This window comes from Cyclopterus lumpus, chromosome 9 (genome assembly GCF_009769545.1).
Source record: "Cyclopterus lumpus isolate fCycLum1 chromosome 9, fCycLum1.pri, whole genome shotgun sequence".
In the NCBI taxonomy this organism is placed as follows: Eukaryota; Metazoa; Chordata; class Actinopteri; order Perciformes; family Cyclopteridae; genus Cyclopterus; species Cyclopterus lumpus.
Genome location: NC_046974.1, coordinates 15,614,629 through 15,637,411, shown reverse-complemented (window position 1 = coordinate 15,637,411; position 22,783 = coordinate 15,614,629). Strand labels below are relative to the sequence as shown.

Below are 22,783 nucleotides of genomic sequence, written 5' to 3'. Positions count from 1 at the left end.
TTTCAAGCTGTTCTTTAAAAAGACGACCTACTTGAATTGAAGCAATTGATTTGGTGAGAGCAAAAGTGTTTTAGCTCGAAAAAGACTGAACACTCAAGGTCAATCCGGCTTTGCCTTTGCTTGGTCTTTGTTTGATTCTTGGATCTCATTGTGCTCTCTCGTCCCTCACCTCATATGCTAGTTCTTCCCCTCACTGACTATTGTTTGAAGTTAATGCATACAGTGTTTTTGTACTGCTGACAAAGTGGAGAGGGGCTTAGAGATTTGTTTAAATTCTGGACAGCATCATTAGAGGCAGAGCCAGACGGTTATGATTGAGGAACCTTTACTGTCTTCACGTGTTTGAGTATGTGTCCATTGTTTACTCCTGCATAGGCGTACAGAGTATGTTTTGCCCCAGATAAGCCAGGTCAAGTTTAGATTAATATTGTTGTATTTTCCTTTGAGAAAGCAGCTCGAGTAAAGATGTGTGTGTGTGTGTGTGTGTGGTGGGGGGGGGACTTTGCACTAAATGATTAAGCATCTATGTGTCTGCTCAGCAGGCGGTTTGTAAGGGGGCGAAAGGCCACATGTGTTTTGTCCATGCCACCACACAGACACACACACACACTGAACAGACTCTTAAGTGCTTTCAGAGATACATCTCACTAATGTATCCACCAGAGACCTGTAATCTACTGCAGACTAACACTCTTGATGTCTTCTTCCTTTCTACCATTCTTGCCAAAATAACTTGCCCTTCTTTGCATTGCTATCTGTTAGAGTAGTCATGCCTATTGTCCCTCAATTTACCCCATGTATTCTAATTATGTCTTCCTACAGTTGACAAACACAGGATTCTTTTCAAATGTGCCATCATCCGTCATTGAAATCTTATTTCCCTGACACTTATTGTTGTGCCCTTCTCCATCCCTTGTCCTTGCAGGACAGCGACATCCAGAAGAAGATTGACCATGAGATCCGTATGCGCGATGGAGCCTGCAAGCTGCTGGCTGCCTGCTCCCAGAAAGACCAGGCGTTGGAGGCATCGAAGAGCCTGCAGACCTGCAGCACACGTATCATGGCCTACATGTCGGAGCTGCAGAGGATGAAAGAGGCTCAGGTCATGCAGAAGGTCACGCGGAGGTCGTCAGACGCAGGGCCGATGGACGACAGACTCCCGTGCAAAGGAAAAGTGGCCATCTCCGGCAAGTAAAACCGTGTCTAAATGTTTGGATGTGTGTATTGTTAGATATAGGTAAAGCACAACTTTATTTATTTATTGTTGCAGATTTGGATATGCAATATATAAGAGAACTTTGATTTATTGTGGTCCATTTAGTGTTACTATTTGATGCAGAGCTCCTCTTGTCTGGCAGATGCTGCCTATTGCAGTATGACAGCGGGCAGTCAGATGAATAATTATGGTGCTACTCTGTTTGCATTGCAGACGCACTGCAGGGAGATAAATCACACCAGGGACACCAAAACAATGGTTCTTGTTTTGTTTGTTTTTAGAACATGAGAAGGTTAAACAACATGTATTAATGAGATGTGAGGCAGGGAGCATGCGTGTGCTTTTGTTATGGAGGTTTATTTGCTGCATGTCTGGTACCAGCACACAGATGGTAATTAGCTGTGGATGCTTTAGCCAGTGATTGAGAGCAGCATGGGTAAGGAGACACACATTCAGATACACAGACATCACTTAGACAGTAAGGGTGATTAACATTGCTGTGGTCTAATCCCCTGTCTGTCGTCATTACAGATCTTCGGATCCCTCTCATGTGGAAAGACACGGAGTACTTCAAGAACAAAGGAGGTGAGGAGCCACCTATGTGTGTGATGCATTTTATTGATGGAGTATTAATGGTTTATGCCGCTAGTGTTTATTAATGATTTGCTTCTGAGGGAATGGTATGTGGCTTCACACACGATTATGAAATAGCTCATTCTAATATGTTGAATGTGTGTAAAAGCTTTGTATAACCACAGGGGTGAGTGTGGGATTCCTCATTCCTCCCGAGGGTGAAACACTGATATGGACTTTGAGATTCATATTTTAAAAAATCTGCTCGCCCATTAAAGTGTGCAGACAGATGATACAGTAGGACATTTTCTCTATGCATGGTCCACAAGCACAGTTCCTGGAGCTGATTATTACAATCTGTTGCAGCTTTACCAGAAATCTCTCAGTATTTTCCAGGAACTGTCAGAACAACGTGAGCCACCGTTCAGTCCTGCTGGCTTTGGCTCTGAGAAGCAGCAGCCGCACACAGGTGCTGAACTGGGTCATTATTAGGAGTGTATTTAACAACCAATGAAGTAATTTAAGGGACTCACGTATTTTTCCTTTGGACTATAACTGTGAACCCTTTTATGGCATTTCAGAATTCAATGGTGCACAGAAAATATCACAATAGTCTTCATAAAATTGACTATTTGCTATCCCGCCTCCTCTTGATAAAGTCAATTTAGGTTAACCTCCATGCAGTCATTATATCAGCCTGAGAGCTCACTCTCTCCCTTGGCAACTTGAATGGATTAATCTGCATGGCCTGTGCATATAAATGAACTCAAGAGACAGATAGTGAACTCTTACCAAAGCTTAATAAGGCTGTTAGTCAAGGTCATTAAGCACACCGAGACATTAACTGAGCCCAGGAGGTGAGGAGGAGTATGTAGCATGTTCCTCCGTCACGTGTCCAATCATTCTAAGCAGAGCGTTGAGCTCATACTTGGAATGTTAAGTATGAATATTAAGTGTAAATTTGCCCTTTTACAGGCAAGCACATAAATACTGTAGGAGCAGACTATGTCTTTTAGCCTTTGCTGTTGAAACCTTGAATTTTGCCACACTGTTTATATTCCAACAATGATACCCAGAGTACTATGTTTTACATGCATGTCTCACTGTTATTATTAATATTTTGGTGTGTTGGCACAAGGATTCACCATAATCGTTACCTATATTCATGCATGCAAAAAGGGATTGCAGCATCTTTACGATGGATGTGTATTTCTTCACAGTGCATATAGAAGGCAGTAGTTGTTGTAGCTCTAATTGACTACTGCATGATACCCCATTGTGCTTCAGTTTCAACCACAAAACATGCTTCATAGGAATTCTTAGCCCAGCTGGCCAGTTCACAGTTTGCTGAACTGAAACTAACACCGGTAGAAGTGCTTGTCAGCCAGGTGGAGGAGCTGATCTTATTTCACCTTTAATTACTCCGGTCATATTCCCTCTCTAGCCTCTGGCCTCGACACCGTGTTAAAGCAGTTCTCTCCATAGGTGATGTTGTTTTGGAGCTGAAGATGAGTTTTCAAGTGATGCAAATGAATGAAAGATGTAACGTATATTTTTTTCTCTTTTGTTCTGCCGTTCCACCTCGTCCATTGTAGAGCTTCATCGGTGTGCAGTGTTCTGCCTGCTGCAGCTGGGAGGAGAGATCTTTGACACAGACATGGTGATAGTGGACCGGACACTCACTGATATTTGCTTTGACAACACCATCGTATTGTAAGTCACATCAACTTAAATACTCACCAAAAAAACCCTGATTTGGTCATATTTATGATCTTGTGTTTCCTTTCGCAGTAACGAAGTCAGCCCAGGTTTTGAGCTGCGTGTTGAGCTGTACAGCTGCAGTTCAGAGGACGACTACTCAACAGGCAGCACGCCAAGGAAACTAGCCAGTAAACTGAGCTCGTCACTGGGGCGATCAGCCGGGAAGAAGCTCCGGGCAGCCATGGAGCCTGGGCCATGTAGTCCTGTTAGCAACGGGGGGGCAACTCCTCTTCTACTGCCAGTTCCCTCTGTACCGTAAGTTTAAGCTTTAAGTGTATCAGCTAGTTTACATGTTGAATAGAGAGAGAAATTATGTATATTCCAGAGAATGCAAGTAGGCATCTTTATGGAGACCATTTTTCACTCTAAACAGCATTCTCAAATGCAAAATGAATTTCCACCCCCTCTCTTGTGTGTTGACAGGGGCCCTAAGTACCACCTTTTAGCTCATACCAGCCTGTCACTGTCACACGTCCAGGACAGCTTTCGCACACATGACCTCACCATCTCAGGCAACGGTGAGTGGCAGCCTTCTTCAATCTGTCTCCTCCCCATCTTTCTCTTTTTTTCCTGCCAATTTAACCATCTGTCTGTTTTTTGTGCTTCCCCTCACTCGTCACTGTTTGACTTCTCTTCCTCACATTCTAATAATTTCCCTTTAAACTAAGTGAACTGCTCGTCTTCTCCCCCCTACCCCTTCCTCGCTGTCCTTCCATGTTCTCTGACAAACAGCCATTGTCAAGGTCACAGTAATAAAGGCTGTGCTATGAGGTGACTGCTGTGTAAAGCTGTGATGATGTGGGCTAACAAGGGCCCAGGCCCTCAGACAGACAGGCCCCTAGTGTTTTATTCATTGGCCCTTCAGCCTGCTGTAAAGTTTCATTGCTGCACTTCATGACACTCCCTTGCACCTGCCACTTTTTTATACCCCTGTGCCTGGTTTTGTGTGCTTAAGGGGATGTGTGATTAGAGGAAGACGTGTGTGTGTGTGTGTGTGTGTGTCTCTCTGTGTGTGGATGCACATGACTGTTTGTGTGTATTTTGAATGTCATGTGGGAATATTTTTATTTATTCATGGTGTTTATTTTCGGCCATCCATCTCGCTCTTTTCCCCCGCAGAAGAGTGTTCGTATTGGCTGCCACTCTATGGCTCTATGTGTTGCCGCCTCGCAGCTCAGCCTCACTGTATGACCCAACAGATGATGAGTGGATGTTTGAAAGTTAAGGTAAGTTGGCAGGTGTGTGTGTGCGGCAGTGACGGGAACTTTCACGGTTTCAATATATATCGTTTTTTTTGTCCTGGTTGTTCTTTTCTCCTCCTCCACTTTCCTCCTTCTTTTTATGTTGCCATCTTTCTTTGTGTTTCTCTCCCTGTCTTTTAATCCGCACTTCACTGATCTTTTTCCTCTACCCTGCAGCAGTTGGGAGGTGACCCTCAGAGTTGGACAAAAGTGTACGCCGTTCTAAAAGGAACAAGCCTTTTCTGCTACCACCGGCAAGAAGATGTGGAGGCTAACATCGAGCCAGCGTTCACTATTGCCATCAACAAGGTCAGCAAAGGAATCACATAGATGGAGAAACTATCTGGAACGAAATAAAGTGATCCGGAGGTTGAGCCAGCCTGACACAACCCATATTGTTTTTGGTAATGCCTGAGGAGTCGGTAGCAGAGATGGAACAGAATTGGGCTTGTGGATTGCTTCCAGTTTGCCCTTGAGCAAGGCACTCGGCCCTCAGTTGTGCCAGTAGAGCTGCTCAGAAGCCAAGCATAGAAAACTGTGGTGCTGTTGCTCAGCTTTTCGGTGTAACTGTGTTAATGTTCATCAATGCTAGAAAAGAGCAGGCATGTCCTGAGAAAAAGCGTTAAAGATGTCAAAATAAAATCGTATTAACATGAATCTTGAGTCTTTGAAAACCCAAGAAAACAAAGGAGTCAGCTTCATCCAACTAGTTCCCCATATTATCTCATCCAGTCATTCAGACAGTTAGGTTCTTGATCATCTTATTTCCTGTGTCTGGGAGTTGATGCCTGTGGGGCTTCTCATTCCTTCCATAGGGACTCATTTAGTGTTTTGTAGCCGCTGACCCTGATCTTCCAGCTGACCTAAAGCCAAGTCAGTCAGATCATGTCTGTGTGAGCCATTGTCATACAGTTGTCTGTCCTCAAGAGGAGGGACTGCAGTGTGGTGAATAGATGAATAGAACAACACTGCCATCCAGTGGTCATAAGACACACATTTGGAGTAGAACGAAGATGTGGGAATTGGGATTCTGCACCTTTTGTTAGTTAATTGCTGAGGGGAAATGGATTGGATGAGGACTAATTAGTGGCAGAACTAGTGAGGGCTTATTTTCTGTGGGGACTTACAATTACAATTGCCGTAATGATCACTTGTTACAGCACATAATGTTGTTAGTTCAGGAGTGCTGGCATTCATTCCTGATTGTATTAATTTTGTGGTAGATGATTGTATTCTTTGTCGCTCCCGTGTTTCAGGAGACCAGAATACGCGCGTCTGAGAAAGACCCTCAAAGTAAAGTTCAGAATATCTGTATCAGTAACCAGTACGGAGGTGAGGAGGTCACACACACTCTGACAACAGACAGCCGTGAAGACACGCACCGGTGGATGGAGGCCTATTGGCAACATTTCTACGACATGAGTAAGTACTTGCTATGCTCTAAGTAGTTATTGTATTAAAGGACATACAGTATTGTATATTCTGTATCTGCTGCTTGGTGCGTTGAAAGTGACAGTTTGTCTCTAACATACAGGCCAATGGAAACAGTGCTGTGATGACTTAATGAAAATTGAACTGCCATCACCAAGGAAACCAGCTCCTGTCACACTAAAACAGGGCTCACTCTATCACGAAATGGGTAAGAGCTCTGCCTGATCATATTACTGCGGATATGCATTAAAACAAGTGTTGCTCACTGTTAGCCAAAGAAATTATTTGGAAGAATAAAAGTGAAGGCAGGGAAAGAAAGCACTGTGCCCGCTTTGCATGTGACTGTGTGTAGCTTGAATTCCTCGGGGTGCATGAGAGATGCTGTCACAATTAAATTTTCCTCTCCGATATCTCAAACTCACACTCTCTGTACTGTAGAATAGAACGGGTCTTATCTCTGACACATTGACTCACTCTGTCTTCTGCTTCTCTGTTCCTCTTTGTCCTTTCATATTTTCCTTGTGTGTCCTGAATCCATCACTCCCTGGCTCTGTCTTTTCCGTCCTTCTTTATTATTTCCTTGTGTCCTCGTACATTATTCATGATCGTCACATTTTTCATTAACTTCCAACATTCCTTTCTTTACTGGGAATCATCTTAATCCTTGAATTAATCTGTTTTTCTTCTCTCATCATGACTTAACATTTATTTCCCTAATAAACTTCAATTTCTCTAATGACCATCAAAACACATAACAACTGAACACAACTGGTTGCACACATCCTATCCATTCCATCCCTTCTCTCTCGCCAACCTCCCTCTCGGTTTCCCTTACCCCTCCCCGGCAGCTCCTCTTGCCACACCCTCCTCTGAGGGTCTTCTGCTGCAGGATAACGCCGTGTCTGCTGAGATTCGTGCTCTGCTCTCGTCTTATTACAACGACAGGTGAAGTAACAAGAGTAGGGCTCCATATAAACTATGTTGAGGTAAATGTTGCAATCTTGGATTTACTACAAATCCAGGATCAAAACATTACAGGACAGGATATTTTTGTTTCATGATCATAATTAATGAAAACATTAAGACGTGCAAAATGACAATTACAAGACAGTTTTTTTCTTTCATTACCAGACATACAACCTAATTTTATTGCAATATATATTATGAACTCAAGAATACATTTCAAAGTAACATTAGTTAAGTAATCCATACTTTCCAGTAAGATCAGAATTATTTTTGCATCAAAACCATCCTAATCCCTGCCTCAAAAAGTAAAAGGAAACCACTGGATTACCAGTACATGTTCCAAATGGAAAGAACTTCCAGTTTTAAAAACCAGGCTTGTGCCGAGTATCCAGCAGTATAATGAAGCGTTTTGCTGCATCTCTCCTGCAGTTATTGAGTCATCCAATGACCTCAGCAGCACTGTGTCAGAAATCCTGGCTCGGAGAATGCAGGAGCTGGAGCTCCGCAGCCAGCTGGGAACCTCCCCCACCTGGATGTCTGTGTTTGAGGAGAACAACCCCAATTGCGCTGGCCGTCCCTGTACTTCTCGCCTTTCTGGCCACAGCCCCTGCACCCCTCATCGACTGCCCCGGAGTCCTGTGAGCCCTCACCGCTGCCCACAGCTGAGTCTGCTGTCCTCAGATGCAAGCCTGACCTCCGACAGCGACAGTCATTGCAGCACCAGTCCCTGCTCTTACCGCCACGGCTGGCCCGAGCCTTCTTCAAACTTCCCTCTCTTGTCGTCTTCCCCTTCCCGCCTGAGGCCACGCACTCTGTCGCTGGACGCTAAGCTCAGCACCCTTCGAGGGAGGGTGTATGGAGGAGGAGGGACCCTCCAGTGTCCCTGCCAGCAACCTCCCTCCTCGCTGCTTGCCCCGTTCCCCATCTCCTCTTGTTCACCTCGGTCACAGCGCAGCACACAGACCACGCTCTCTTGCTCCAGTTCCACTTCCAGCAACAGCTCCAGCAACAGTGAGGGCGGCCACAGCCTTGAGTCATCTGAGGGAGCCCCCTTCTCAAGGCCTTCCCCGGCTCGACGCAGCCTCAGGAACCTCAAAGCCAGACTTGATCCTCGCAACTGGCTCCAAAGTCAGGTGTGAACTTGACCCGCCTGACAGACATTTTACACTGGCCTAAAGGCAACAGTTAAAAGTTTAAACCATGGTTTACCTGGCTTAACATATATGTGAACCAAGCTCAGGCAGTGGCCACATGCACAGCCCTGAGGAGGATAAGCTGCCTCTACTGCCTCCTGGTGGAGGATGGATCATGAAAGACCCCCCTGGGGCAAACTGGAATGTCTTCTAACACAAAGGGCAGGTGACAATCACTGCAGGTGACTGGACTTTGCTGGGTTGCCACCATTTTTAAGATGATCCAATACTAAATGGGAGTTATTCTGCTTGCTTGGAGAATTATTATGGTAATGCTGCTTGGAAGGAAGTGATGCTAAGAGTGAAGGACTTGATCTAATAAACAGGTTACACTGGGCCTACTGTCTGTCCTTGGACTCTTACTTCTGAAACATGTTTTGTTTTGACCTTATTTGCCATCCTGGCTACTCAAACAATGTTTCAAAATCAGATATATTAATGCACTAGCAGTATTTTGACTGGATGTTTCATATCTGTATTTTATAGCAAAAGGTTTGCAGGGGTTATGCTATGAAAGCCAGTGAGCATGTGGAAAGATGAACATAAGGTATAATCAGTCTGGAGTTTTCAAAAGTTAGAACATGTTAATTGTGCAGGACCAGGTTGGAGTCTGTACTGTCTACTGTGTCTACTTCAGTGTATGCATCGGATTATTCATACAACAGATTATCTTCGTGGTTCTCCTAAAATTACTATGCACCATTTTGTTTGTTTTTGCACATGATTTGACGTCAAGTTTAAATGTTGAACTACTTGAGATCATTTCAACAATGCATCTAGTGAAAGTTTAACTTTATGCAAGTGATCATACATATTGTACTGGTTATTACTGTGATCTCTTCTGGGTAAAAGTCTGTCCTCTGGTCTTAACTTTCACACATTTATCTGCACACTATTGACATCGCCAGAACTAGGTCATATATTCTACATACACAGAACAAACCTTTGAATAAGATGAAATTAATTTAAGCTTAAGTATTGTTTCCAAGTAATTCCAGTAATTCTGCTGAACTGCAGTATTGTTGGATTCTATTAAGATTACCAGTTCCTGATTTTGAGCAAGAGCAAGAATAACATGGTGTGTGTGTACACTTCCATGTATTTATTTAGTTATGTAAGTTAATGCCATTTAGACGACTCTTAACCGCAGTTAATTTTTGTCACAAGAAAACAATCATCTAACTCAAATCTCATGGGTGAGTCTGTCTGTCAGTGCAGTCGCCTCTTCTACTCTGTTTGCATTGTTTACTGTGGATTTTACTTTTGTAACAGTTTCCCTCTTGGAGCTCAGAACTTGTGCAATTTGACTAACATTTAAAACTGTCAAATAGTTTAAAAAACATTTGTTACTGTAAATTCATTTTTAACAAATAAACCTCTGTCTTCTGTTACATTATTGATTTTGTTATAAATGCAGCTATATTGATACCTGATTATTGTAATGTTAACAGATGTGCAGATCTGTAACGGTTACATATTAATAACATTGAATGTTATATATAACCTTGCAAGTTTCTCATGTTAGCAGGCGTTGTTGTGTTCTGCATGTACACCGTCCTAGAAGGCGAACATAAGATGAGAAATGTGAAAATCTCATGTTTAAATAATATAACAGTAATTATAATAAATGTCTTATCGATACACAAATGACTCTTTCTTCCACAATGTTTTTGTCTACATGAAATAAGATGGTAATATTTCAAGTTTTATTCATCTTAACTGTGCATCTTAAATTTTGATTGAATACATCTCTTACTTAAATTGAAAGTGTAGCATAGCATATAGGAGTTTTAACAGGTCTAACATGCAGTGTTCACTGTGTAGGCCGAGGGAAACTTTCTTCCTTTTCCCCACATACACTTGTTCCTGCAGTAAGTGCTCTGCACTCTGAGCATATGATAGATTGTATTATATCCAATTCTGTTCCTCTCGTTCTCCCTCCAGCAATTAAATCCCAGGAGAACCCAACTTGTCTGTCTTGGTAGATGCATGAGGAAAGGCAGGTAGAACCGAGCCTTTATTGTCAACGTTTCGGTGCCAAAGCCTTTGATGTGTCAATAGTACAAAGCTCTGTTACAAACGTGGGAGGTAGTCGACACTGAGTCTTCACTGAGCATTGTAGAATGCATAGAGACATACTATGGCCGTACTGACTCTGCTTGCAGTTTGCAATGCAGAGTTGTACCATCGGTGTGCTATTATAATTTCACAACTGCATAAAGTATAAAAAACATACATAATCATATTTAACCCAACAAATACATATTAAATAGTATAGCCAGAATAACACTATAAATACTGTATATTGTATGCTTCATATGATGCTTATTATTGACTTATGTAACCCAATTGGGGCATTTTTCCAGAAAGTTTGGCAATTCTATAATGTCTGTTGGATCACATAAGTAAATGAACAATGTTACATCAAGTTACAGATAAACGAGGGGTGTCTCCCCTCCATATTTAAACATCTTTCTTTGTTCACTTGTGCTTCCTTCAGCTCCATGATCCCATCACATTAGCAGGCACACCGTGGGTTGAATGCCCGCAGCGCCACACCGGCCAGAGTACCCCAGGCAAAGGTGGAGAACTTTGCTGGGCACGTCCCAGCTCTGCTGATATATGTGGTTGCAATCCGGTGAAGCCGCTTCGCACCAAAGGTGTTGTAGTGTCCCGGGAGGACTTGGTCAACCTGTTAAATTAATTTATATGTTATGTAACACTTGTGATGTACAGTACATGATACATGAATTCCTAAATCCTCAGTTGTAGCACACACACAAGCATCATTTCTCTGGGTACCAATATCTATCAATGGGATGATGGTAAAACAAATTCTTCTCAATCTTTTGATTTACGTGGATGTTACTAATTATCTTGTCCATTCTTAGCATACACAAACAGTTGTGTAACTGAATAAAAGTCACCTAAAATGTACACACAATGGACAACTATCTCAAAAAGACAACAGGACTATGATATTTTCCTTATAAACCTAACATGTTGTATACAATGGGGTTGGCTACTTTGTGCATCAAAGCTCAATTAATCCCAAAATATTGGTAGTATGAGCTGAGGTGGTTAGCTACCCTCTGGTGTGTTTTAGTGGTACCTGTTCGCTGTCCACTAGCCCCACCAGGCGCTCACAACTGCTGATGTAGTCACTGACGCGGCTGTAGGGCAGCCAGTCAATCATGGCACCGTCGTAAACTACATCTCCACTGAAGAGCAACTTATTGTCACGGTCGTGGAGGCAGATGCTGCCCCGAGAGTGGCCAGGCATGTGGAGCACGGTCAGCTGTCTGTCACCCAGGTTGATGACATCGCCTAGAAAGAGATGATCATCACACACATAAACACACAATATAACGTGTAACTTCAAGGCCTACATGCGTTCCACTACAAGGCTTACATCCAAACTAAATCTGTATGCTCGTCATTTGGCATGATTATATTTGTGTTTCCTTCATGTCACCTCATATCACTGATGTGCAGAGTCAAAGACATACAGTACATCATTGATTTGGTCTAGAACAGATTGGCACATTGTGACAGGAGGGTGAAACTGAATCACAGCACCGGAGCAGTGGCTTCCTGACACAGCAGAACAAGTCAGTGCATTGGCTAATGCTGCCTGCAGTATTTACACACTAAGACAGGCAAGGATTTGCAAAACAAAACAAAGCTGCTAATCCCAAAAGACTATGATGTAATTAAACTTTTAAAAAACAACCTTTTTTTTTTAGGTTTCTGCTTGAAATAGCATACCCAAACTAAAAAGGGTGTATCTCTGCAACCACAAAGGCTATTTGAATAATGTGGTGTTATAATAAAGGCAACCCATGTAAGCTTTTGTTCAGATGTGTAAATAGTATATACGTTACTGGTTAAGAATAAATAAAGATGAAACACAGCAAAAATAGAAGTTTCAGGTTCGCCTAGGAAAAAAACAAAACCATTTCAGGATGATTATCTCTTGGAAGGATGCAGTGCAAAGGTCTAAACCCCACCCAGATCATAGAAACATATGTGAACAGTCTCAGCAAGGTTTGACTTTGAAAAAGTGAAGCAGCTTTGAATTTTCTCATGTACCAAACCATATATTTCACTTTTATATTACTTATGGTGTTCAATACATCCAAATACAGCAGTCTTTCGCTTTAAAAAAAGAAGAAGTGTTTTCTTCTTATCAACAAAGATAAGGAACATTTGCTGACTGTAAAGCGATAAAGTGATTCATGTTGCTGTGTTCTTTGGCTAATATCACGGTGATGCTTTGGTGCAGAATCTGTGTTAAATCCTCTTGCTTTTTGCTATCTGGCTTTTTCTGATAGCACCGAGCTACGGGTTGGCCTGACTCCTGACAAAATTATGATTATGATATTTTAATAATTCTTTTAGTGGGTGTTTGAGTTGTGTTGACATGGCTGACTAATTCGTGTAGCCCAAGTTCTGTTGTTTAATTTGATGTATAATATCAATATATTTGCTCATGTTTATTGTAATGTTTTAAACAATTTAACCATAATGTGTACATTTCACCCCAATTGGGGGGCAAGAAAGATCGCAGAGAAATGCAAGTGTATTGTATCAGTGAATTGATTTGGTGTGTATCTGCGAAAAGTATTGTGGCTAAATCAATGCGGTAAGCTTATTAATACTGGGAAGCCTTCCGTAAACTGCGCCATCGCTGCATTTTCTTCTCATCTTTTTCTTGGACAGTGTCATCAGCACGCTGGCTTAAAATAGAGCTGCTCCGCAAACACTAAACAAAGAAATAAAGAATAATGCAAAGCAGCTGCAAACAAAAAACGTCTTCTTGTCACATATTGTCTCGCACATTAGCAACACAGTTTGCTTAGAAAAAAAAGTTCACAAAAGAGCTGCCTCTGCCCGACCACTGCGATGTTTAATACATTCACTCCTGACCTCATATTGCACTCCCGCCTAAGCGAATACAACATCCTTTGTGACATAAGCTTCGAGCACCATCCATTAAGAATGTTGTTAGCACCACTCTAGACCTCATAGTGTACCTCTCCACTACACGTCAGATGCCTCTATAATGAATAGTTGTGCATGCCATTCATCTAGCACGCCATTGTTGGTCTTATGCCAAATTCATTGTGCGGGTAAATCCTCCTGTCGGGTGCATACTGTATACTGTATAATGTGCAAAATACTGAGTCTAGGCACACCCATTAAATATGGTCTAATGGTATCGACCATGATGCTTATCCCTGAGCAAATGCATTTAGACCTTATGACCTGGCCTTTGATTGCATATCCACTCCTCTTCAATAAATCAGATCTGCACAGGCTGCTGCATCTCCTACCTACCCTCCTGCAGTATGTGTGTGGGCTGCACAGCCTTGACTTTGTAGTGCCTTGCCCTCCATCCTGGACTGGGAGCCTCGACTATCTCCCTGTCGCTGAGCCAGGTGGCCGTCTCGAAGTTGTCTCCGTTGGCCAAGGCATCGACCTCGGCGCTGTGGACGCCCACCTGTTGGAATTGATGAAGACCACCCGAGTGATCGAAGTGGGGCGTGGGTGGCGATGGCCAGCAGCGGGTTCTTCCTCTGCGGATCTTTGCCGAGCAACCCCTTTTCGTCGATGTAGTCAGGTAAGCTCCTCAAACCCAGACCAGTGTCTATCACCACGTCCTGGTGCGAGCCGCGGAGCAGCCAGATGTTGGCCCGGTTCTCTGACTGGTAGAATCGCTCCTGGATCCAGAGAGTCCCTCTCCGAGCGATTTGTGGGCGTACCAGTCGGCTGCAGACATCCCAGTTCATGCACTGGTCGAGGTAACCTGCTGCGGGTATTGTGCTGGCGAGGGATTTTCCGGCGGAGATGTGTAACTAGCTAGAGGTGATATGTTTTTGTGACCGTGACTGCCGACACACCCTTGTAGGAGGAGAGCGTGCTCATTGGAAGATCGGATGACTGACGACATTATAACGCGCGCCACTCTATTGGCTGTAAATAAACCGTCAAGCAGGGGGCGGGGCGAGAGGAAGTCACTTTACGCTTACTGCTGAGTGTAGCATGTGGGCATTGGTATCCCACGCGCTCATTGAAAAGCCGTTCAAAGCGTCATTAGATTTAGCTGCATACTTTTGGTTTTAGGAATTAATGTATGTGCCGAACAACAGCTACAACTGAGTATGCATTTTATGACAAGTGAGATCGAAAAGTGAAACCATGGAGACTTAGTAAAGGCTAAATGCCAGTAAATAGCCCTGCCATTACCGCTCCACATTAGGACTGATTTACTAACAGTTACATAGTGAGTATAACAACTTATTATAAGTGTTAATGAGCATGTGGTGTGTCGACGTTGATCAGCGGTTCATAGCAGGCAAAGTCATGCTACAGGCGGTGAAGGCTGTAGTACCTCGTGTCGACACGTGTTTACAGTGAGTGGACTGACGGCATGTGGGCTCTGTGCTGCAGGTACAGAGGAGGCGTGCAGGCCATGGGAGGCAAGGGTCGTGGAATCGGTGCCTTTACCTTCAACGTCGAGGCTCTGGGCATCGGCAGGGGCAGCATGCCAGAAGCAAGGGTGGGGCCCAACGCGCTGTTTCCAGTAAGTACCGACCACACACACACACACACACGCACACATTCAGAGATACCAGGATGATCACATTGCAGTGGGTTCAATTTACCTCTGAGCCTTGAAAGCGTTGTGGAATTTACCGTATTTGTTTACCAAATGTGCATCTCAAAAGTAGACATGTATAAGAAAGAAAACGATCCCATTGCCCATTATGTTTAAAACAAAGTACAAGCTATGAAAAAACGAAGTTTGTATTGTGCATAAATGAAATGGGAAATAATATTTGTCATTGTCAAGTTAACAATAGACAAACTAACAGTTGCTCATAGATGTTTGGTTTTTGTCTGCATGATGCAGCAAATAGAAGGTCATGGAACAGAAAGGACTTTTGTGCACCAATTGTCTCGTCCTCCACATACTTTATGTGCATTTAAATGCATTTAAGTCCCCTTCAAGCATATACCACCCAGCTCACTACGCATATGACAGCTTGATTCTGTTTTGCACACAGGCCAAGGCATTAGTGGTATTAACCATACGGGCCTACTGGGTCAGGGCCTAGGGGGGAAAGGGCTCATGCCACAAAGCAGAGCCTTGGCTAAAGTCGCAGCTATCAACATTGCATTTCTTGACGCATAGTCAAAGGGCTTAGTCATTAATTTCAATAACATAGCCACGCCACGAAAGTCCTTCTGCTAAACTGAAGGAATAGGCTAAACATTCACTTTAGAGATGTCACAAGAAAGAAATCATGATATATTTTAGGTGAGCGTTTATCCCCTATGTTTCTCTATAGGACTTTAATTCAATTCAATTCAGTTTATTTGTATAGCCCAAGATCACAAATTACAAATTGCCTCAGAGGGCTTTACAATATGTACACATACAACATCCCTGTCCCAGGACCTCACATCGGATCAGGAAAAACTCCCAAAAATAGAGGGCTGAGTACTGTTTGCAATATTATCTGTCCCAGCATGGGTCCCCATTGTCTCATAATCCGCCCATGGGCCCAGAAACCAACCATTGCAAAACAATTTACCACAGACCTGATGCATTTGAGGCCCCCGGGGGTCAGTTTGGCATATTAAGCCTGGCTTTGTATGCAATACCAGTGACCACTTGAGGACCTTTTTTTTTTTGGTCCCATAAAATGTTGAGTGCATGTGTAGTAAAAATATAATAAAATGTAATAACACGATCTGTTGATTTTCAAGCACAATACTTTTTAATTGTCCTGATATCATCTTTTTCACTGTAATTGTAGGATCGATTTTGTGCTATTATACTGGAAATCATTGTACTGTAATTGCACTAATATATCACTAAAACACTAAAAGATAGAACAATTGAAGGCGACACTAAACCTGTAAATGTACAGATTTTTCACATCTACTCCATAGTGTAGGAGAACAAATTACCTGTGAAAAAGTAACATAGTTGTCATACATTTGTAATATCGCCCTTCACTATCCATCCTCCTCCAGAACATAGACTTCAAGCCTGTGCCACTGAAAGCTGGCGAGGATGAGGACTACATGCTGGCCTTAAAACAGGAGATGAGGGGAACAATGCAGCGGCTACCACACAACATTAAGCCTCAGTCAAATAAAGCAGGTGAGGAGGAGAGTAGTGCCTTAGAAACTTGATCATCTGATGCTAAGACAAGGCTGCTGTGAGGGAAGATAATGCAGCACTTAGAAACTGAGACATTTAATTAGGGTCATATCTGGGAAAAGGAGAGAGAGGCATGTTTATTGAAGAATATTGAGTTACAGCTGCTTCCTCATCTGGCAGTTTTAATATTATGTATGTGGTCTGTGGTACTGGTCTTTTTTGAGTTCCCTGGTTCAGCAATGAGCTATATATCCATAACAAGTATTATATTCAGTTTTCAGTGTCTTGTCCTAAATGTTGTTAAATGCATAATTTAGGTGCCTTTTACTTTCAAAATAACATGCTAACCTAGCCCATTGTGATACAAGTTGTAATCTATCCTATCTATAAAAGTCTTTTGTTTTGGCACTATGTATGTATGTATGTATGTATGTACCACTTGGTGATTTGGTCTTTGTGATGCATTCATGGTTCTGATAAACTGCTGTAAAAGAGAATTGGGATTTGTTTTTTAAATATTATTCTACTGAAGCATAACTTTCTCTTGTTTTAATGAAACAGAAGTGGAGAGATACACTGAGAGATACCTGAAGCAAAAACTCATCGAAGATGAGGATTGGAGTCCAGGTACTTGCATGACATACTGTCATTTGATTACAGCAAATTTAGAAAATAATAAGAAACTAATGGAAATACTATTCTTGATATTTTAGACTGGAACCTCCTTCCAAAAGAATTGAAGCCCCAATTGAAAAAAACATGTGCCAAACCAGGTATATGAAAGCCATGATGTATGTAATGCCATTCTATTTGATTCCTTTAATAATAAAGAACAAATGCCCAAATCCAACAGGCACAAAGAAGAAAACTGTGAAGATATCGCGAAAAGACGCAGAGGAAATGCTGACTAAATTAGACGTAAGCTTGTCTTCACTTTTTTGTTCTTTTTTTAAACTGAGCATTGAATGTACTATTACTTTTCTCTCTGTGATTTATCAAGATTTCTATACGTACTTACCAAGAACTAGGCAAGTCCTTCTGAGCTAGCAAATGTTTTATTAAAATAATTGAATATGAATGCCTATTTTTCAGAACCTGGCCAAGACGGATGAAGGAAACCCTGACAAATCGGATGATGAAAGCGAAAAGAAAACCGGGAATGAGGATGAAGAAATTGAAGAGGAAGCATATGAAGAAGAGGACGTTGAGGTTAGATTACAAATCACGACCTGAAATTGTTATACAACACAAATCTAATCTGGTCAATATATAAGAAGCATAGGAGTTAAAAAAATTTTAACTTCATTTTTCTCTGTAGGAAAACGACTACATTGACAACTATTTTGACAACGGCGAAGAGTTTGGTGGACTCAGTGATGACAACATGGATACCGAAGCGACATACTGAGAAAGTATCGACCAAGCAAACTTACTGTTGAAGTAAACAATCATTATGTGATTGCCTCTATTGGTTAAACATTGTATATATGTTGCATTGCAAACAGTGTTTAGCAGAGTGAGAGTTGTTTGTTTTATTGTGTGTGTGATCTTGAGGCAGCCTTGCCTTTTAAAGACTTGTGTAAATAAGAAATGCCAAACTGTGCACAATGGCGATAATTTATTTAAAATAGATTTATTTATTTTACAGCCTGTGGCACATTTCCACTGGTTGAAAGGCACATACTGTCAAAACATGTAATGCTTGTTCATAAAGTATCAAGTGAACATGGGGATACAATAAAAGAGGTATATAACCAAGTCTAAAATCTCACATAATTAGAAAAAATGAGTTGTGGGAATAATGTGCTTTTCCCATCTTCCTCACCACGCTTTGAAATGGAGGAAAACAAATTGAGTTCTCTCTAGGCAAGCTAAAGGTAAGAACAATTCAATAATTAGAAACACAATTCAACTGGTACCTCTCAATACTGATAGTGTAATTATCTTAAGTGTTTAAATAAATAAAATCTATATTAAACTCAATGGCAGCAATCACACTTTCCCAAGACAAAGCATTTGAAAATATACAACTTCCAACATGGCAAAAAAAAAATGCATTTGCGCCAAAGTGAAACGGTGAAAACTGCATAAAATCCAAATTATGATTTGCTGCCATTGCTGAATAAACAAGTAGGTTAGAGTGTTGCTGTCTGTCTCCCTGGATATAGTTTGTGTGCAGCTTGCCGAGAATGCAGCAGCATCGATAACTAAAACATTACCTCAAGTCTATTGGCTACACTGATAACTCAAATATATCCGTCTATTGGAAAATGTTCAGCAAAGCTTAATGTTTTTAGCCCATTGTTATTCCTGGTTTAAAAAGCTTGTAACTGATAATAGATGGACAAGGAATGACAGAGGCCACACCATTATTCCTAGTTTCTCAACCATATAAAAATGAATGCCCTTACTACAAAAGTGACAGATTGCATTGATGTATTAGGTGTAAAAAAAACTACTTAACAATGGGACCATTCACCTAGTTTTATTAGGTCTCTGAGTTAGCAACAAATTTGTAGGTAAAGTTATAATCCCTTTTTATGTTTTCTCATGCCCTCCATGTTGACTGTTCACTTGCTTTGTCCCTGTGGATCCCCATTAGTATTATCATCGTGTCCAGTCCCTGCCTTTTTGTCCACGTGTCCCTGTGGATCCCCAATAACCTTATTATTATCATTTTGTCCAGCCCCTGCCTTGTCTTCAACAGGGAGGTCTAAATTATTGCCTTGGATAGGTCCATGAGGTCTGTTGGCTTGAGCTTCTGTAGGAATGCCATGATGGCTGACGTCAGCTTTCACGAGAACCTCATAGTATAGCAGATAAAACACAGGTGTGATAATGCCAACCACCAGCATAATGGCCACAGCCGTCCACCATCTCATGCCCCAGTCTGCCCCATAATAAGGGTCCTTTCTCTGTACCAGTTTATACTCCACTTCTCCGAGTAGCGGCTGCTGCAGCGTCAAGGAGGACACAACTTCATTCAGACTGCTCCGAGACGAACCTGTGGATTTCACCAGCCGCTCAATGTCCTTGTCCTTCTCTATGAGAAATCCTTCCACACTGTCAGTGGAAGAGGAAGAGTCTGTAGAGGACTCCGTGGGAAGGGAGGTAACAGGTGAGATGTGGTGGAGGCGCTTGGCACCTGAGGGGGAGGCAGATTTGAGAGGTCCAGTGCTGTGGGTCTCAGTGAGGACACTAAAGCGCCTCACAGGAATCTTGACTGACCGCAGGGCAAAGAAGTCCTGCTCTGCCAAGAAGTTGTTGGCACGCTTTATATCAGCCACCTAACAAACACAGGAGAAAAATTAATTTACGATGCTGCTTACTGCCAAACTACTATCTTACATTAACTGAGGTCTGAATATTCTGGATTCAACCAGAGAATGCAGAAAATACTCAAATGTATTAAGTACAAGAAATGTAAAGCTAGCTCAATTAATACACATGTAAATATTGTGGATATGATTATGGTAGAAATGTATGGAAGGTATGTTCTGACAGTTTATGAGAAAATGCTCTGTTAAGTAGACTGTTATATACAGTAATGTAATCCAATCAAATAACCTCTATATGTCCTCAAGGAGTGTTTTTGTTGTAGGTCAAAAACTGAATTGTTATTGGAAAATATGAATCATTTATATATTTTTGTCACGAAAGCAACTGAAACTTTGAGCTAGCTGTGTATGCTGTTAAGTGCTGAGTGGGTAGCGTACACTGAGTTTTTAGAGCAATTTTGTGAACAGCTGCTTGCTGAGGCCGAAGACATCGCAATGAGAGCTGCAAAACTGAACCAAAACGGCACAGTGGCAGGTCTAAAAGCTAAATGATGAGCAGAAACGCACCTTGAAGTTGAGGAGCGCCTCATATTCAAGTGATAAATCTCTGGGTTCATCACTACATTGTTACTATAAAAATATCAATTCTAGCCAACACTTTGTGACCTAAACATGTCTGTCTCTTGTTGTTACAACAGGGTAGTTCAGTCTTATGAAGACCTGGGAGAGCATGGAGGAAAGAATATGAATGGAAACATGAGATTTGAGTTTCGGTTCGAACTGTGAATTAATTTTGAGACTGGCCAAAAGCGAAAATAAAAAAAAAGAATTTAAAAAAATTTTCTACCTAAAATCATGAAATACAGTAACGATGGTGCAAAGAAGTCACCTGTCAATGTTCAGTCTCAGATCTAGATAATCAATAGGATTAAAAAAAGAAAGACACACAAACGTACTGAGCAATGGTACCGCAGGGCAATGCTGTTCAGGGTGTCGCCCTCCTGGATATCTTTGGTCAGGTAGATAATATCGTCCATCCTCTCTCTGGAGGTGCTTCTCCGCAGCCTCTCTCTGCCACGTGGCCGCAGCTCATAGCTCTCCCCATCCTCCTCCGACAGATCATTCTCTGAGCCATTGTTTCCAAACAGATAGGCATGACCGCCATTGGCAGGCTGCACCATGGTGGCTGACTGGAACCCATAGTGCTGGCTTACACTGGACATTTTTCTTCACTGTACTGGGAAGAGCAGAGACAAGATTGAGTACAACATACTGTTATTCTGAAGGATGTAAAAAAAAAAGAGGAAAAAAAAGATGCGTTCATGGCAAATACACAAGCACACGTGCCTCTGACAACTTGACATACAAGCCATCCACTCTTTGGCTGTACATGCAGGGGACTATGATGTCACTGTTTACCACTTTCAACTGCTTCGGGGAAAAGAGTCAACGCATCCTCGATATGTTAATGTCCTCAGTTTTTGTAACATCTCTTCTTCGTTCAGCACTACAACCAAAAGAGCATTACTATGGAATGTGATATCTTGACAGATACCGTTGCATAACGTTAGCTACTGCCCTATCGCAGCGGTGATGCAACTGAGATGAGAAAGACAGATTGTATTGTAGCTAGATAACGTACTTTAGACGTGAGTTAATGTTAGTCAAGTTAGCAGCTGGTGGACTAATGCGTTGCCTTTAGACACAATCGAGGAGCATCTTTTTTATCCAGCACGCGGTAGAGTGAATCTTAAAAGAGTTACTGTGGTTAAAATACCATCTTGGCAAATATGTAATGAAGAAATTGGCTATGAAACAACATAGCTAATGCTACATCTCAGTCTCTCCCACCATAAAGTCGATATCGTATTAACGACGTGACCTTAGAAACCACCAAAGCAATGTCTTACGTAAACAGCCGCGTTGGTCTTGTGCTGATAAGATTGAGACTTGCAGTTCACATCCACAAACTAAGAGCTAGCGTCAGGCTAGTGCTAACTAGCGTCCACCTTATCTTATGCGACTAGTAACGTTTGTACATTTATATCGGTCAGTTGTCAGTTGATGAATGGCATGCGAGGCTGAGGTCGCCAACAATAACTTTACCTGAGATATGTGAACACCGACCAATCAGTTGACCTGGATAATATTCATACTTCTACGAGATTATCTCCGGTCTCACCTTAGTCTTCGTTTATAGTTTCCTACCTGCTAGCTACTGCCGCGCCACGTCAACAGACAATGTTTACGTAGTGACGTCACCATCAACGTCCTGGATTTTAATCGCGAGATGGCGCTAAAGGTCAGGCTGTTAGTTGCTAGGATTGTCAGATGGAAACCAACAGACGTGCAACTTTTGGATTGAAGTTATTATTGTTATAGTCAGACATTTGTATTAATATCCGTATGTCAAGGTAACTGCTTACCGTATAAGTTACCTAAACGAATTAGTTACCATGTTAATTAAAATGTAACACGTGTGTGCCAATGCTAGGTAAACTCAACTAACATTAGCTTATCTCCGTTAAATGTTTGCATTAGCTAAAATTAATTTGAAAATGTTAATACATTCCTATGTTGAGTTCGAGTTAGTGACGTTAGCACCGCTCCTCTTATCATTTAATGTTAGTCGGGGACATATTTAGCATGATACTTATTTATAAGTGGCAGCTATAACATGATGGGTGGGCAAGGATGTAAGAGATGCATTTTGCAGAACTAAATATTCTTGCGTTTTGGCTAGTTATGTCATTGTGTCATAGTTCTAAATGACTTATAAAGAATTAAACATTTGCAGAGTTAATGTTGAGTGACGACCTGAAAGGGGTGACTAGGGCAGTTTCTGGGGCGTCTTATGCCTGTTCCGGTCACGTGGTGGCGCTGTCCAACACCGCACTGAGAGACCCACGAGAGACAAACGAGATTAAACATCTTGTCTCATTAGGCAG

At 42.0% G+C, this 22,783-nt stretch overlaps 4 protein-coding genes across 10 annotated transcripts in view; 2 read left to right on the top strand and 2 right to left on the bottom strand.

Annotated features, from left to right (window-relative positions):
• Positions 1–9,772, top strand: part of rtkn (rhotekin) — a 50,925-nt gene extending 41,153 nt beyond the window's left edge. For all 3 annotated transcript variants that reach the window (XM_034541103.1, XM_034541104.1, XM_034541105.1), the window contains exons 2-11: positions 926–1,187; positions 1,748–1,801; positions 3,385–3,502; positions 3,581–3,805; positions 3,974–4,068; positions 4,670–4,776; positions 4,969–5,100; positions 6,048–6,213; positions 6,326–6,430; positions 7,618–9,772. In XM_034541103.1, the coding sequence (XP_034396994.1) occupies positions 926–1,187; positions 1,748–1,801; positions 3,385–3,502; positions 3,581–3,805; positions 3,974–4,068; positions 4,670–4,776; positions 4,969–5,100; positions 6,048–6,213; positions 6,326–6,430; positions 7,618–8,327 (1,974 nt within the window). In that variant the 3' untranslated portion in view covers positions 8,328–9,772. The remainder of the gene's footprint in view (positions 1–925; positions 1,188–1,747; positions 1,802–3,384; positions 3,503–3,580; positions 3,806–3,973; positions 4,069–4,669; positions 4,777–4,968; positions 5,101–6,047; positions 6,214–6,325; positions 6,431–7,617) is intronic.
• Positions 9,773–10,059: 287 nt separating this feature from the next.
• On the bottom strand, positions 10,060–14,272 carry mblac2 (metallo-beta-lactamase domain containing 2). The gene is given in 5 exon segments (XM_034541573.1): positions 10,060–11,073; positions 11,494–11,708; positions 13,722–13,923; positions 13,925–14,115; positions 14,118–14,272. Coding segments are annotated over 5 exon segments (828 nt in total). The 5' UTR covers positions 14,164–14,272; the 3' UTR covers positions 10,060–10,899.
• Positions 14,273–14,381: 109 nt separating this feature from the next.
• Positions 14,382–18,316, top strand: polr3g (polymerase (RNA) III (DNA directed) polypeptide G). Its single transcript, XM_034542010.1, has 8 exons — positions 14,382–14,667; positions 14,835–14,967; positions 16,428–16,557; positions 17,119–17,184; positions 17,271–17,330; positions 17,411–17,475; positions 17,650–17,766; positions 17,876–18,316. Exons 2-8 carry the CDS (start codon positions 14,857–14,859, stop codon positions 17,963–17,965), a joined length of 639 nt encoding a protein of 212 aa, XP_034397901.1. The 5' UTR covers positions 14,382–14,667; positions 14,835–14,856; the 3' UTR covers positions 17,966–18,316.
• Positions 18,171–22,104, bottom strand: lysmd3 (LysM, putative peptidoglycan-binding, domain containing 3). Of its 5 annotated transcripts, none has more exons than XM_034542006.1 (3): positions 22,018–22,104; positions 20,792–21,072; positions 18,171–19,844 (listed from the first exon to the last, which is right to left on the bottom strand). In XM_034542006.1, the coding sequence occupies exons 2-3, from the start codon at positions 21,056–21,058 to the stop codon at positions 19,128–19,130; spliced, it is 984 nt and encodes a 327-aa protein (XP_034397897.1). In that variant the 5' UTR covers positions 21,059–21,072; positions 22,018–22,104; the 3' UTR covers positions 18,171–19,127. The 5 variants fall into 5 exon arrangements, with proteins under 5 accessions (XP_034397897.1, XP_034397899.1, XP_034397896.1 ...); XM_034542008.1 differs by having other exon boundaries at positions 22,044–22,092; XM_034542005.1 differs by having other exon boundaries at positions 20,792–21,067; positions 21,942–22,088.
• Positions 22,105–22,783: the final 679 nt, after the last annotated feature.

What these genes read in the sequence shown, in the direction of transcription:
- polr3g (XM_034542010.1), top strand. Translation starts at nt 14,857, where the DNA reads ATGGGAGGCAAGGGTCGTGGAATCGGTGCCTTTACCTTCAACGTCGAG. An exon ending in GGCCCAACGCGCTGTTTCCA is followed by an intron (nt 14,968 to 16,427) that starts GTAAGTACCGAC and finishes ATCCTCCTCCAG; the next exon opens with AACATAGACTTCAAGCCTGT. An exon ending in GCCTCAGTCAAATAAAGCAG is followed by an intron (nt 16,558 to 17,118) that starts GTGAGGAGGAGA and finishes TTAATGAAACAG; the next exon opens with AAGTGGAGAGATACACTGAG.
- lysmd3 (XM_034542006.1), bottom strand. Translation starts at nt 21,058, where the DNA reads ATGTCCAGTGTAAGCCAGCACTATGGGTTCCAGTCAGCCACCATGGTG. An exon ending in CCCTGCGGTACCATTGCTCA is followed by an intron (nt 19,845 to 20,791) that starts GTACGTTTGTGT and finishes TGTGTTTGTTAG; the next exon opens with GTGGCTGATATAAAGCGTGC.